General features: G+C 34.9%; 1 protein-coding gene and 2 non-coding genes across 3 annotated transcripts; all 3 read right to left on the reverse strand.

Annotated features, from left to right (window-relative positions):
• Positions 1–3,180: 3,180 nt before the first annotated feature.
• LOC108992647 (rRNA 2'-O-methyltransferase fibrillarin 2-like) lies at positions 3,181–7,532 on the reverse strand. The gene is made up of 7 exons (XM_018967248.2): positions 7,364–7,532; positions 6,492–6,814; positions 5,711–5,806; positions 5,516–5,593; positions 5,259–5,435; positions 3,812–3,880; positions 3,181–3,491 (listed from the first exon to the last, which is right to left on the reverse strand). Exons 1-7 carry the CDS (start codon positions 7,377–7,379, stop codon positions 3,315–3,317), a joined length of 936 nt encoding a protein of 311 aa, XP_018822793.1. The 5' UTR covers positions 7,380–7,532; the 3' UTR covers positions 3,181–3,314.
• LOC118349103 lies at positions 4,547–4,619 on the reverse strand. Its single transcript, XR_004802095.1, has one exon. It is a non-coding gene; the product is annotated as a small nucleolar RNA snoR60 (small nucleolar RNA).
• Positions 4,682–4,753, reverse strand: LOC118349101. The gene has a single exon (XR_004802093.1). It is a non-coding gene; the product is annotated as a small nucleolar RNA snoR60 (small nucleolar RNA).
• Positions 7,533–16,285: the final 8,753 nt, after the last annotated feature.

Genomic DNA, 16,285 nt, shown 5'->3' on the forward strand with positions numbered 1-16,285 from the left:
AAGAGACAAGAAAGGCATACCAATTCAAAAAGTCACTTTTCTTGAGTTAGAAGCCTTGCATTCAAACTGAGTTTGGGCTAGAATTAAATATCCTATCAAGCTTTTACATTAACCTACTCATATCTTCACCCACTGTCTTACATGCATCATAGGTCTACCAGCACCCCCTATCACCTTCAACATCGTTGTGGGAGTTATGAGATACATTACAATCCTATTCATCATACTGGAACCACCTCATAATACCATTTCTATCGAATGTCAATCTACTACCATGTTTTCCTTCTATTATCATCATTGCCAGCTTCATATCTACATCTCCTAGATGTGCCATGAATCTGATCAAATCTTCTATGATGAATTATGGGTTTGAAGTAATCATCTAAACATAGCCTTTGTGAGGAATGCAACAAATAATCAAACCTTTGGCTTTGCCAAGGTGTCCTTGCACACAATCTCCTGCCCTTGAAATGATCTACAACACTAAGTGGATCATCAAACCATCTTGAATTTCGGGGAGTCGAGAAGTGACGTCTTGGAGGGGAAATGAACCCTACTTCATAGTCTAATGCAAAACTCCGCATTTAAAGGAGCAATCTCACCCTTTCCTATCAGAACATATGTCCATCACAAGTGCCATTCCCCTATGAATACCATAAGCATCTTGCAACCCTCACTTCTCCAGACACTATATGGTCTTGAAGTCATTACATACCCACAACTCTCTCAGTAATGCTTTTTGGTTTAGGGCATCTAGAATCATAGGAATCATGATAAGTAGGCAATCCATGGCATTTTGAATCCCTAGTTAAGTGACTAGTTGTTGGGGATTTTCCCATAAAAAGTATATATGTTTTCCTTCCGAAGGAATAGTCGGTAGCATATTCATTTTCAGTTTAAGCACATGAATAAAAATTGTCAGATCTGCAACATCAGAAAGATAAGCAAATAAGCAGATAAACAAGTTAAAATTGCATTGCAGAAATAAGAAAATAGTGCACCCAGAATTTACCTGCTCCTCTTATTAAAATACATTATCCTTCCCGGATACCTTTTGTCCAACCACTCCAAGAGGACAATCATCAGGATCTTTGCTCATAGTTCTGCCGTGATCAGTTACTACCGCAGTCAATTCTTCACAAATTTTACAACCTCTAAGCGAGTGATTGGATCCATAGTTTGTCTTAGAACTCACAAAAGGTTCTTTTATAGCACCTGCCATGACATAATATTCCCTTCTTGGTACAGCAGTATCAGATCCTGTATTTAATCCCCTCTGAACTTTTACCTTCTCACAAATCTCAGCTTCAGGCCTAGAAGATCTTTCTTCCATGCATTTGTTTCCAACTTGAAAATTTTCAGACATAAGGCAATCCACAGCATCAGCAGCACATGTATCCATGTTTTCAGAGATGTAGTCCACAAATTTCAATTCCCCTCATTTTCCTCCAAGTAATGTAGATCGGATTCCCGTAACTCTCCATCCTCAAACTGAGAATCAAAACCAGCCTCAAGATTCTCTGTCTTTTCCTTGCAAACTATGTGATCCTAACCACTTTGAGAAATTTCTGGATTGTGACCCACATTGGAAGGATCTTCTACAGTGACCTTACTTGAACTTCTTGAAGGTCTATCACCATAGGTTTGTGCACCTAATGAGAGGTGGATCCACCTTCTATCCCTAGATTGCTAATAGGATTACTAGAAGAGTCATCAAGTTTAACTTTAACCCCTGCAGTTTGCAATACCTCTTTTACAGATGATGCGGCATTTAGAACTTCCATTTTGTGAGCATCCTTCTTCCAAATTGGTATGATTATCACCTGGAAAAATTGCAATGCACATTTCTTAAGAAGTAATCATCATATGAGCAAAAAAAAGTCAGATGAATTAAACATGCATGTGACTAATCATCCTTTCTTATGAGAAACAAGAACATTGAGGTAAAAGAATCAAGTTGACCAAAAAGTCGACAAATTGAAGAGGTTGGACAAGTTGACTAATTATTCTTGATTATAACATCATTTGGATATTCTTCATCGATCTTTACCTTTCATTTTTAGCAAAAAAGGAAAAAAAAAAACACTCATGGAATCCATCTTTGTAAGACAGGTCCATTCTCATCATAACTTGGAATGAAAAGGCCACACATTCTCCTCTTGCTCATAAGACAGACTTCCATTCTCATCATATGTAATCTCCATGGAATGAAAGTGTCGCCCACATTCTCATTTTGATCATATTTACTGGCAAGAATAGACCTGTTTCATTTAAGAACTGATCACTGAAGCCATCCATAGCTTTACATAGAAATCAGGGGTATAAACTCTCAAGGAATCTTTTTATTGATCTAGGGTATCATGAAGCATTCTGACATGCATCTCTGATATGCATAAAATACAAATATAATTAACCATTTATTCAACTATCTTTCTCTAAAGACTGTTCACAGAATTATATACAGAATCTTAATTTCCATGACTGAATCATCCATTAAGATTGCAACACTTCTAGAACTATACTTTTGGCTGTAAGCAGTACATCGTAAAGAGAAACTCAAACTCAGATACGTCTCCAAAACTTCACTGAACATTGTAAGCCTTGGTAAACGAAGTATCATCTAACTTCCCTTCTGATAGAGCCTCTAAAAAATATACATACAAATCCATCTCTGCACTTTTTTTTTTTTTTTTTTGTCAATTGAGTTCTGCATATGGCATCCCTGTACACCATACTTTGTTTACCTAGTCTGTCATTCCAGTCACCCACGTAATGCTTATCAATTAAGTGGGAACCCTAGTCGCATGGAACTTGCTTTTTGACATGTCCTCCATGCGATAGGTTCATACAAAATTGTCCAAAATCTTTGCTGTATTTGAGGTATTGAGACCAACCAGCATCCAAGAAGGGCCCCAAAAAAACGATAGTCAACAAGTCTTCAAGGGCCAATTAACCTCATTTGATTATGCAATTTAAATGAGATTAGATAAGATGTTTTGTTGAAAGTTGAATAAAATATTATTATAATATAATTTTTTAATATAATTTTTTGAATCATTTATGCAGGCGTTGCTGTTGGAGATGGTTGGCAAGCATTGGTGTCTTATATCAACTGGGTAGTTTATTACGATTTTGGGCTTCCAATTGGATTCATTCTTGGTTACACAGCAAACTCGGGAGTGATGGTAAAATATTTCAATTCCGCTTGCATAAAAAACAAAGATAGAAAACATCCATAACATTGTCTTCGACAAAAATTTCTATTCAGTTGCCACTCTGACAACAGTTACAGGCTACCGATGCCCACCAGCATCTCAGGCAGCAATTTTGGATTTCTTTGGGACACGATATCCCCCAACCACACAGGCGTGGTCACGCTCATAAGGTTCAAGTGTAACTTGTTCAAATGGCTTGAACTGATCCTGCTTTAGCTTGTTCACTTCACTCTGGAATACAGCCTCAGCAGGTTGTGTAGAATCTATGCAGTTGGCCTGAAATATTCAAGCAGATAACATCAGGAAACCAAAAGGCAAATTTCTACAGAAGCAAAAGTAAACTCGCTTTAAAATATAAAGTTAAAAAAAGAAAAGAAAAGAAAAAAATTGGAATTCATATATCGTTACAAGTCTGATCATTAGACAACATACACTACAAAGTAGAATGCATGAGGTTTTATTAGTCACACAAACAAGCTCCAATCACTGCTGCTGATCAGCTTTACACACGTGGGCAGACCACCTGAACTTTCACACTCTCCATCTTACAAGCACAGTGATATAGGAAGAAAACTAAATAAGAAGACTGTACAAACCTTGATAGAAATTACAAAATGGCCTCCAGCTTTAAGAAAATATGATGCATTCAATGCTAGAATCCTTGCCTGTAAGGTTCATAGGAAAACGGAAATAAAATTCAAATAAAGCAATCAAGTAAAATATGGGATACACCAGCCCCAGCAAAATTAGTAGGCCAGAGCTATGTCCACGAAAACAAGTGAATCCCATAAGAAAGGGGCAAAGTAGCATTAACAAACTGAAAACATTTATAAACTCTAAAAAGGGCATGCAACTCGGTTATTGAAGATTCACACTCAATAGCTGTTATCCTCCAAAAATTTGAAGGGCCTAAGCTCCAATTCATGGAAGAACCAAACATAGTCAGCTTCATGCTGATCCAAAACCATGATGATCTCAACTTTGGTTTTTGGCATTTAAGATATAAAAGTGCACAAACTTGGCTGTTAAATGGAAATTATACTATTTAACAACCATCCAACAAGAGAAGAATCAAGTCCGAAAGCACTAAAAATATCAGAGATTCAGAAACAAAAGATGCAAAAATGAGATACATAAGTTTAACAACTACTAGGAAAAGTAGCAATAGAAGTTCATGTTTGCGCATGGTAATAAATAAATAAATAAAGTGAAATACATAAACATGAACAATCTGACAACAAAAAGGATAAAATGTAAAATGTTATATGTAGCCATATCGTATGCAAGCAATAATGTACATAACAATAGTCAATTCAATGGACTCTGTCAAGAGCATCTGAAACTCAAGCCCACATCACCCATAACATGTGTTGAAGGGAAGCTCGAGTAACTCATCATATACTCATTATTCCAAATATTGAAGAATATACAAAAGATGCCAATAAAACAAGAACTGAGTTTATAACACCATCAGAAACTCGATTTTGCATCACCCATTATGTCTTGAAGGGGAATCCGAGTTAACTCATCATATGGTCAAGATATAAAACGAGATATAAAATGTAAAAGATTAAAATACTTAATTTAACAAAAACACACATGAAGCTTACAAATCCCAAGTCCAAAATTGTGTATAATAATTGAAGAGTTTCAAAAACCATCAAGAAAGAAAACAATTATCAAAAAGGGAAGAAACATAACTACATGGATTACTCAGGAGTATCAACAAGTGAATTAAAAATATAAAACACGTGAAATAAGTTTCATCTTCAGAAAATAATTTTGCATTAAACAACAGAACTAAATGTTTCCTAAAAGCACAAAAAGAATCAAGAGATAAATTTTTCAAGTAATTTAAGAGGAGTTGCAGAAAGGAACTTGATAACAAGGTACAAAAAACATTTGCCACAAGATGTCCCAGTGCATTTCAAATTCACTAATGAAAATAGATGTTGTGACCACTTCAAATGCAAGAGTTCCACCATGTCTACCATTTTAAATGTGAGAAGACCAATTGAATAAGAAACACATAAAAGAGCAAACCTGATCAGGCTGTGCAACATCAGAAAATATTACATCCACCATGCCAACTAGCATTCGATATTTGGACGGATGCCTAGCATCTTCAATGATGGGGATAACATTAGTGCGCTTCTTTGCCATGTTAACCAGGTCCCTACCACTTCTATGAGAAAACTCCACTGCATAAACCACTCCAGTCTACATGTAAAGAGAGAATCTCAAGCAACTGTTTTAAATATAAACAAACTTCTAACAATGATTTCATGCGGACTACTTACAGGCCCAACAATGTCAGACACATGGGAGACAGTGGTTCCTGAAGCAGCCCCAAGATAGAGGACCCGAGCACCAGGTTTCTTCAAGTTTATTAAAACACAAACATAAAAAATGGTTATGCATAGATTTATAGTATGATAATATAACAAAAACACGAAACAAAAAATTGAAACGCATTTAAAAATGGAGAAACTCACAATCCAAATCTCATCAACACCACCAATAATGGCAGCAGCCAACTTCGACCGAAATGGGTTCCAGACTCTGTATTCCACCTTTGTGCCATCTTCATTCTGGAAGAAAAAAGAATTCACAAATTCACTTGATCAATAACATTTACCAAAATTAAATTTTCTACGCAGATAGTGTTTCCATAAAAATTACAAAAAAACAAAAAACAAAAAAACAAAATACCAGGTTATACAAACATTACCAACTTTTTATGAAGAAAAAAAAAGGTGAACCTATTTTTAATGAAAAAAAAAATTACATTTTTTTACACAACCAGGAGTTTAGCATTATATGGTAAACATTTATTCTGTATAGAAGAAAAATTAACAAATTTGAATCCAACATATTATTACTACCACGTTATAATTTTATTATTTTGCCCACTTTTCTGGAATCTACAAGATGATATCAAAGCAATACCTTTTTCTTCTAAACACTTAATCTAGCAAATTTAATACACCCAGAGTCTTTTTTCAAGGCAGTTCCTAGGAGAATATATTCCCCGGTTTGGGGGACTGAATCCCAACCACGACCAGTGGCCCTGGAGGGAAGTGCCACCAGGCCAGAGCAAGAATCCTGCATCAACCTTGACTAATATAGACGCAAAAACCAGAACAATATGCTTTGTGCATTGAAAACGAGCAAAAGTTACGGCATAGTGCAACGAAATAGAATCTCGATGATCCACAAATTACAAATTAATCAAAAGCACATTTAAATTAATGAAGATGATTGCTGTAAAATGACCTGTACAGAGATCCTTTTCTCATTGTAAACAGCTTCACCAGGTACCAAATTCTTAGTAACAATAGCATCTTCTTTACCCTTAGCAATGAATACTCCTCCATGTCTATGAGGCTCAACCATAACCTTACTTCCACCTTTCATTCCACCTCGACCTCCACCCCGGCCTCTTCCACCAAAGCCTCGGCCACCACGGCCTCCCATGGAACTACCTCTGTCGCCGCCTCTCCCTCCACCACCTCTGCCTCTACCTCTGCCTCCATCACCCCTGCCCCTGAATCCACCTCCATCACCCCTGCCCCTGAATCCACCACCACCACCACGTCCTGCACAAATACAAACAATTAAAAAGACAAAATCTAGCATTGGATCATTTAAGAACTCATTGGGTTGATGGTCAAATGCAAATCGTACAAAGTTGAGATATTTTCAAGTTCCAAAACAAGAAAGTCAACATTGATAGGGTAAAAAACATATTGATTCACAACAAAAATTAAAAAAACGGTGAACACCTAAATCTCTATCCCGTTGAAATTAAAATTTGAGAAATACCTCACACGGTAAATATTAGATTGCTCATTGTTCGGAACATTTTAAACAATGACGTCCTTTCAACTGATCAACCATTTAGGTTCACCGAAACATAATCAAAGATTCATACAAACAAACAAAATATGAACAAAACAGAATACTATACTGTGTATGATCGCTGAAAAATTGGAGAAAATGCAAGAAACCATAATATTAGTTCCAATAGAAAAGAAAAACTTAAATATGCCATCTCAGATATTTCTCCAAGCTTTCTCGGCAACCAAGCAGAGAGAAACGAGGACAGACAGCATGAAGAGAAGAAAGGGTTTCATTGCTAAAGCTACCTCGAGGAGGTCTCATTGCAGCGAGTCCTTGGGTAGAAAGAGAATGCGTCCAAAGTTGAGCACTGAGCGAGAGAGGCGCAGTAAGGGTGGATGGGGTTTTGGCTGGTGTTTTATAGTGTAAATTAGGGTTTAGATCTTTAGGTTTGGAGAAAAGGGAAATGCTAGGGAGAGCCGTGCTCCCGTTTATTTTGCCCCATTTTTTTTTTTAATTTTTTTTTTTTTGACAATGATTAAAAAATATTGTTTAATAATTTATAACTTTTTTTAAAAAAATATATTTAAAGGTGTTAAAAAATGTGTGAAACAAAAAAATAAATATTTTTTAAAAAAGAAAAAAATTCACAATATTATTAATTAATATTTTCCTAATCACTAAGTAAAAAATAAAAAAAAATTTGGCAAAATAAATGGGAGCCCAAAGTGAGCTCCCTATCATTTTTCTTGGAGAAAAATCTATAGAAATCCTTGGGATCCTTAGTCTCGAGCATTTCTCCCGACATTGTTTTTTTTTTTTAAGTTTTTTTTCTTTTTTAAAAGATATTTAAGTATACCTAAAAAATGAATGAAAAAAAAACTTTCTTTTGCCTTCTTGTGAGATCCTCAGGATTCCTCGATGGATGTAGCACTACTCAAAAATTTATTCTTCAGCTTAATTTTAACTCACCATCCACACAACAGACACTCTTCTAAGAGCATTAGCATTGCCAAGTCTAAATTTTAGCTAGAATGTTGTATTTTAACTATAACATAGATTTATAGCTAAACTAGTCCACATTGGACTAGCTATCTTAAAGTCTAAATAATAATAAAATATTAAATATTTTAATAATATATATTTTTTAATATTTTACAAATTTAATTAATAACTTTATTAAAAAATAAGTTTATTATTTTTCAATTATTTTTTCCCTCAACCTAATTATTCAATAAATATATTTTGTAAATAATTCACCCAACAATCATATATACAAACATACAAACATTTCTTCTACCCATAAAAATAGTCCACTAAAATTATAAGACAGTCCACAGCCATTACAAAAATAGTCCACTAATCCATCAAAACAGTCCACTAATTACAAAACAGTCCACTAAAATTACAAAACAGTTCACTAATCCATCAAAACAGTCCAATAATGTTTGAGAATGCACGGTCCTGTCCTCTTCCATAAAACAATATATGAGGATGCACTCTAGGGTTGCACTCAACCATAGAAGGATTTCAAATTAGACATTCATGCCCTATGTACGAAATTCCAGGAATTTTACCCTTACATGGAAAGTAAAGCAAAACCATCTTCAAAACAGGATTTACCCATTGATTGCTTCCAGAAACTGCCAAACATTTGAACTCTGACTCTCCTCCAATGACTGTTGAAGGAAACATAATGTCATGGAAGTTAGACAAAGTGCTTAGCCTTTGACCACAATTATCACTTATCTTTCAATTAATAAATAGATTATTAAAAGAAAAAAAAAAGGAAGGGCAGATGGGAAAAAGTTGGAGGACTGACTCTTCTACATGTCTGAACTATATCTGACTCTGATATTTGAGCACTGTCATGAACTTCCTACCACCATTATTTAAAATCCAGTTATTTAACGACCAAAGTCTCAAAACATGAAGATCAATGGAGGAAACTTAAGCACATGCATACCTTGTTGAAGTACTTCTTAAGCAATAACTTAGTCACCAAATATTAAATCTCATATAAGAATAAGCAAATAATTAGCAGTTAGGAGCAACCAATAATAGATGCATTTGATTTTTTCAGTTGGATTAGCAGTTTGATTTTTTCAGTTGGATTAGCAGTTTGATTTTTTCAATGTACTACATTTCTAAGCAACCAAACATAGCATTACGCACATTAAATCCTAGATGCAAAGATAAGAGAAGAATGCAACAAGAAGAGAAGTTTTTCTGCAAGATTCATATGTTGGAAGGAGTTAGGAGCAAAATATTTAGTAACGAAGATATTATCTTACATCAATTAGTTTTAATTGGTGCATTTATAATTCATAAATGATGTAGCAACAACTTAGCTTCACCATACAAGATAGTTGTTTGATTTCATATCCATATAAAAAATTCCAGGATAGCTCAAAATGCTGAAGAATTAAACATAAAATACACAGAAAAAGAATGCTGGTACATATTGATAATATCCTTTTCAATTGCAGACCATGCTGATGAACTCTGCAAAGGCTTTAGTTGTTATCAATGTTGCCTTTTCCTTCTAGTAGTTTCCTCCTTTGTTATACTTTTCAATAGATTTGTTTTTCCATTGAAAGCACGGACAAAAATGTCATATCGTTACCACAATTGCTCATGGTGTGCTAGCAAATTGGGAATTCAAAATACTATAATCCTCAGTTCAAACACCAAAATCGTAGGTTTTTTTTTTTTTTTAAGAAATCCAAAATCGTAGCTTTCATTAATGGAAAGAAGGAAGGAAAATCTCAAAGTGAAACCACTGTAAACATCAAACATTATCAGAAGTTACTTTTTTTAGACGGAACCTTCCCTAAAATTAAAAACTGATAAAATCTCGACCAGAGAGTGCACAAAGAATCTATAAGTCACAAAAGGACTAAGTAATGAACTTATTACATTGAATTCTATAATATAATTTCACCAATAATAACACGAAGCAAAGAAAACTTCTTAATGCGATTAAATTTCCAAAAAACAAATAAAGAACCCAATATAAATTGCAAATCGTTGAGCAACCCATTCGCATTTGGCTTCGAATCCAACCTTCATACAAACAAACATAGAGAGAGAAAAGGGAGGAGAGAAAGTACTGTCAAAATAGCTAGCAAGAGAGGTGCAGAACAAGACATCTTCAGGGCCAGCCCCCAACATGGAGATCTCTCTTTTCCGTTCACTTCAATAAACACCAAACAAGTCCTCCATAGTCTCCTCAAAATGGCATTGGCTTCCAAAACAGAGTGTGTGAAAGTAAAGAAAATGGCAATCGGGGGTGTGAGACCCCGTGAGTAAAACAGAGAGTGAGTGACTTACCACCAGCGGACACTTCCAGTGAGAAGAAGACGAAGAAGACCTGCTAACTACTTCGGGAGTTTCGGGAGAAGGCGGAAAAGGGCGAAGAAGAGAACTCAACAAGGGAGTTTCGGGAGAAACAAAGAAAAGGGCGAAGAAGAGGAGAGAAAGAAAATGGCGGAAGAGAAGGGGTTTCGGGAGAAAGAAAGAAAAGAAAGAAAAATGGGGGTTTCCGGGAAGAAAGAGAAAATCGAAGAAGAAAGGAGAGAAGGAGTTCGGGAGAAAAAAAATAAAGAGGAAATGGGTTTCAAGAAGAAGACAGAAGGTCGAAGAAGAAAGGAAGAGATGAGTTTCGGGAGAGAAAAAAAAAAAGAAAGAAGAAATGGTGGTTTCAGGAAGAGACAGAAAAACCGAGGGAAAGAGTTTCGCGGGAGCAACAAATGATAAAATAAACGTTTGATCCGTGTGCAGTAGCTCGCCAAACTTGGCGAGGGGTGAAGAGTTACTGTAGATAAAATGTTAAACTTTTGAAGTTTAGCTAGGCCAATGTAGATGATTTTTTCTATATTTACTTTTAATTTAGACTTGCATTGGCAAATGGCTAGTCCATTGCCAATGCTCTAACACTGTAATACCTCGTTTGAATTGTAAAAATATTTCATATCATTTTATCTCATCATTTTAATTTTTTCAAATCTTCATACAAAATATAATAAACAATTCAATTTTTTCAAATCTTAAAACAATAATAATATTAAAAAATAATATTTTAATAATATTTTAACTTTTATCTAAAACTATATCATCTCATTTTATTATCCAAACCGCACCTAAAAAGACCAAACCCCACTCAGAGCAGTGATATAGTTACAACCTATTTATATTTTGTTTACAACTTATCAATAAAATAGTATTTTTTAAAAAATATTCAAACACATCAAATCAAAATCAAAATCAATATTTTAAAAACTATTATTTTATTTGAAAATTGTAAAAGAACATTTTATAGAGCTTGTAACGCTATCATTTCTCCTCAATAAATGAAAGGGAAAAGCTCTAAACCGGTCGGGGTGTCATTTCCCATTTTACACCCTCCACTAAAAGAGCAACACGTAGCAGATTCATTGGACTTACGATGAGTGCGAGTCCATTCTCCTCTCTCCCTTTTCTTTCGTCTTCTCTCTTCTCCCCTGAAGCTCTCCCTTGACACCAAACCTCTCTCTCCATCTCTCTCAACAGATCTCATCTTCCTTCAAGAGATTTGAACCCATCTTCATCTCCGTCTCTCTCGACAGATCCCATATTTCTTCAAGGGATTTGAGCCCATCTTCGTCCGTTAAGATGGTTTTACTAGCCAAAATGTACAAGTCACCAAAATATCGAAGTTTAGGCCAAATTGTTCCAAGCGGTGAAGTGAGATGGTAACACCAAGGATGCAAGTGCTTCCAAATTACAAAAGAAAACCCCAACTTTATTTCAAAATAAAATAATATCACATTCTTTCTTGTCTTACCGACTCTCTCCTCATCAACATGCCTTTCACGATAGAACTGAAAGCATGAGCTTTCTCCTTTCAAACCCAACTATTTTGCTCCATTTCCATCTCTGATTTTTGTTAAATTCTTTTTCATTTACCTGGGTTTTGATTTAGTCGGTGACTTTTGGTGCTTTTTTTTGGACATGTAGATTATCGATTTTGGACAAGTTCTTTTGCAATTTCCAATCTATTTTTTTCTTATTTCTAATACCCAAAAGATAGTGTATTTTTTGGAGTGCTTGGATTTGATTTTAGCTTAAATGAAAAAATGGGTTTAGTTTTTGTTGACGTCAAGTGGGGAGAGAGGGGGGGGGGGGGGCATGGGACGACGATGGGTGTGTGGGGACAATAGAGTGAAGATTGGGTTTTGGGTGTGAGGGGAAGGGGGGACAACAGATTCATTGCATGTAGCTCCATGTTTAATTTTGATAGAGTTACTATGTGTCTTATTATTATTAGTGGGTGTAAAATGAAGTTTGACACCCATCCGGCTCCTAGCGGCACCCTAAATGAAAAGCTCTTGAAAACAATTCTTTTTACTCCTTCCCCCTTACAGTGAGCTCTTTGTTTCTCGCTCGCCTTTCGCACTCAGTGTTTCAACACTTTTCATGACTTCCTTTTCGCTGGCAACTAGGGTTTCCCCCTTCCATTGATTCGTTATAGCCTATGCATTTGAACAAACTTTTACATTTAATGCCACATTTAGATGCTGAGTTGATCTCAGATAATCTGTGAATAGTAATGAAAAACAGTGAATATTTTGTGAATAGTAGTTAACTATTTCTGACTACTTCACTTACCAAATACAGCCTAAAATATCTCAATCTACAAAACCCAACTCTTAAATTCACCTACATGTGCGCACATAGAGAGTGAGAGAGAGAGAGATACTGTCGGTTTTGAGAGAGAACGTATGTGTTGTTGAATACATATGTGGTGAGAATGAGTAAACAATGAAGATGAAGGGGAATAGGGAGAATAGAGACTGAAATTGGGTACAACACCGGGTGGGTACCCAACAACAGGTACCACATGATCCATGCTATTAAAGGGCCTCGTCGGGTGGGTATCCCAATAGTGGGTACAATGCACCAACACCTTAAGGGCATCCAAGTTACAAGCAGACACATTAGTGGATAGTATGGCTATAGGCACGTGGAGGAGAAGAAGGATATCAAGTTTGGGAGGGGGGACTGGATTGGTGGTGGGAGCAGTGGCAGGGGTGTTGTGTGGAATCACAATAGTAGAAGGTGCCAATTATGTGGAGGACAAGATCTCTGACGAGGCCTTCGAGAGGGTAGAAGAGCAGTTGGAGGATGATGCTGGCTACGCCACCAATGACTACTAGATTACGGTAGCCTTAAGGTCTCATTTGGTTACGCAAATGAGATGAGAAATATGTGAATAATAGTGAGATAGTTTGTGAATAGTAGTAAAATGATTTGAGCTAAGATGTTTTATGGAGTTTTGAGAAAGAACAGAGAAAAAGTTGAATAAAAATATTATAAAATTAAAATATTGTTAGAATATAATTTTTTAATATAATTTTTATTTTGAGATTTGAAAAAGTTGAATTGCTTTTTGTATTTTGCTTAGAAGTTTGAAAAAATTGTAATAATTAAGTAATGATTAGATGAAAAAGTTGAAAATTTGTAAATTTGAAATTGAAAAGTGTTTGTGTTTAAACTTTGAATGGTCTTTGGATGTTGAGATGAGATAGGTTGAGATCATATGTGATACCAAACATGGCCTAAATCTGACGTTAAATATTCCTTTCTTTCTTAATTTGGTTTTTTTCTAAGATTCCAATATCCTTTGTTTTGATGGCTAGAAAGAGAGGATGAATAGAATATGACCCCCAAACAAGAACAATGAAAAAGAAAGGAAAATGTTGCCTCCCAATTTGCCAATTCAAGTTGCCCCTAGTTATCACCAGTTAATTTGTGTATGTATTTTTTATTAAATGTTTTTTAATATTTTAAAAAAATTAAAATACACTAGGAAGCAATTACTTGGAGGACAGCGTAGCATCACCCAAAACGAAAGGAGTGGCAGGCGCATGTGTTGTATTCTATATTTCAATACTAGCTAAAGCACAAAAAAACCAAAAATAAAATATAAAAAAAGTGTTTAATATTTCGAACAATTGTGAAAATTTCTAGGTTTCTTATGAGATTTTTGCTGTTTAATTTGATGAGTTGATGGCTTGATTTTTGGATGATATATGGTTGCTGAGTCAAAGCTAACTATCACTGGACCTTCCAAAATAAAACCCAGCTTGGTAGTATTTTCACGATTAGTCACAACTTCAAAGTTATAACTAATTACACCTCAAATTAATAAGGAAAATCCAGCTTTCTCTCGCGTTAGCCGACCCTAAACCAACTTTGGATACAAATGAATGTCATGATACAAGCAATTCTTAGCAGTTGTTCACTAGCTCTTTTGCAAACGGGTCTGCAATTCCATTTACTTCACGAAATATACGATGAAAAAGTTACCTGCAATTTGAAACCAATTAAGCAGAAAAGGGTTATGGGTAATTATATATAAGAATAATAGATTTGTAGATATCTCCTAGGTATGCTCATAAGATTATAAAGAAAACTTCAAACTATTGAGACATTTTTAAAGTAAGGTCTGAACTTTATTAAGTTGACTAAAACCATGTCCTTCGAGTCAACATTTAACATCGGAAGTCGTGCATTGGATGTTTGTCAGAGTTTATTAACTTCGGAAACTATGGACAAAATTGGTGCCTATTGGACTAAATTGTGTTGACGATGCCGAGAACTATACATTTATGTCGGATAACTCTAGCTTTTAATGACTAATTAGATAATTTTATTGTTTTAATTCTTTATAATGTTTTATAATTTCTTTTATTATGTAGACCTATTTGTTAACCCCACAATACTTGTGGAAGACTGAGTTGTATTGTTTTAATTTGGTGCCGATCAATGAATGATATCATTAACTTTAATAATTAACTTTACTATTATCCTTTAGTTAATTTGGCGGTGTAAGATCTATTTTTTTTTTTAACTTTCAAAACAATACATGATACTTAAAAAGTTGGAAACTGCATTTGGATCTTGAATAAGTGAAGATGATTTATGTACTTGAGAGTTGTGTACATTTTACTTTTTATTGTTGTATGATACTGTGTAGCTCTTCTTAGTTGTGGTTAAGTTGTGGAGTATGTAGTATGTCGTGGTTGAGTTGATGTGGACCAACAACAATGAGAGAGAGTTGTCAACTTGAATTGTTATTAGAGCAATGGAGAATGGAGTCTTGACTCTTGAAGATGATAGAAAGCAGTAGGTTCATATGATATTTTGATATAATTTTTTAACTTTGTTATATGCATACAGTTATAAATACAGCTCACAAGTGTGTTCTTGCGTGATGTTTGAACGGTTGTGCATTGTGATATTATGTTGAATGATTATATTGTTGCGTGATTATGTTTTAATTGTTACGATTCTGTAATTTATATTTGATTATTTGTTCGTTTGTTATAGATAGATTATAATTTATTGATGATGATGTGATCATTTAATTTACATTATAGATTTAGATCTTTTGCATTTGGACTTTTGTAGTTTATTTGGGCTACAAAACTGATAAAAATGTAAAACAGGTGGGGCATAAAAAATGGATCAGGCCCAATAACAAGTTAAGAACCAGCCCGACACATGGATCGGGCTCAACTCCGAAATGGAGTTTGACTCTACCTCTAGCAACTTCAATCGGAGCCGGAGTCCAAAATGACCTCCAACCCCAAAGCGGAGCTGGAAGTCATTGAGACGAAGTTGGAGCCCAGCGCTAATGCCATATATTTGATTTGGGTTACATCCCATATCACACATTATACATATTTAAAAAGAATTTTATTATATTTTTTATTATTTTATTCATGCTAAACTAATTAAATTGTTTTACTCATGATCCATGCACCATATACTTGTTATGAGAAAAAGAAAAAAAAAATTAAAAGATGTGTGCTATCACTTCTATGTGGTTTATGAAATAATAAGTAGACATTTTATTTTACACACTCAAATAAAAAAATCCTACGTAAGCTTTTTCATATAGTTTTCAAAATGATCAACGAACACTATAACTCCCCATATGCCATTTCCTTTTTTCTTAAAACTTGAATACCCCAGTTTCCAATTCCATCCTTCTTTTCCTTGAATTCTCTTTAACTCTCCCTGTGGTTCTCTTCGTTTCGCTCCTTGGATCGCAGTGTTTGGCGTTAGGATAAACTTGGTTTTTCATTATATAAAGGTAGAGGTATGGAGAAAGGTGGTGAGAAAAAAATAGGAAGAAAATCAAATGGAGGTGACGAAGAGGATCAACTAGACATCCCTCCTGG

The sequence above is a fragment of the Juglans regia genome, chromosome 7 (assembly GCF_001411555.2).
Source record: "Juglans regia cultivar Chandler chromosome 7, Walnut 2.0, whole genome shotgun sequence".
Taxonomy (NCBI): domain Eukaryota; kingdom Viridiplantae; phylum Streptophyta; class Magnoliopsida; order Fagales; family Juglandaceae; genus Juglans; species Juglans regia.

Bases quoted from the DNA above. Each gene is read 5' to 3' on its own strand.
- LOC108992647 (XM_018967248.2), bottom strand. The intron at 5,436-5,515 runs GTAAGTAGTCCG...CTTTACATGTAG, and splicing joins TGTCTGACATTGTTGGGCCT to ACTGGAGTGGTTTATGCAGT. The intron at 3,492-3,811 runs GTTTGTACAGTC...TGAATATTTCAG, and splicing joins ATTTTGTAATTTCTATCAAG to GCCAACTGCATAGATTCTAC.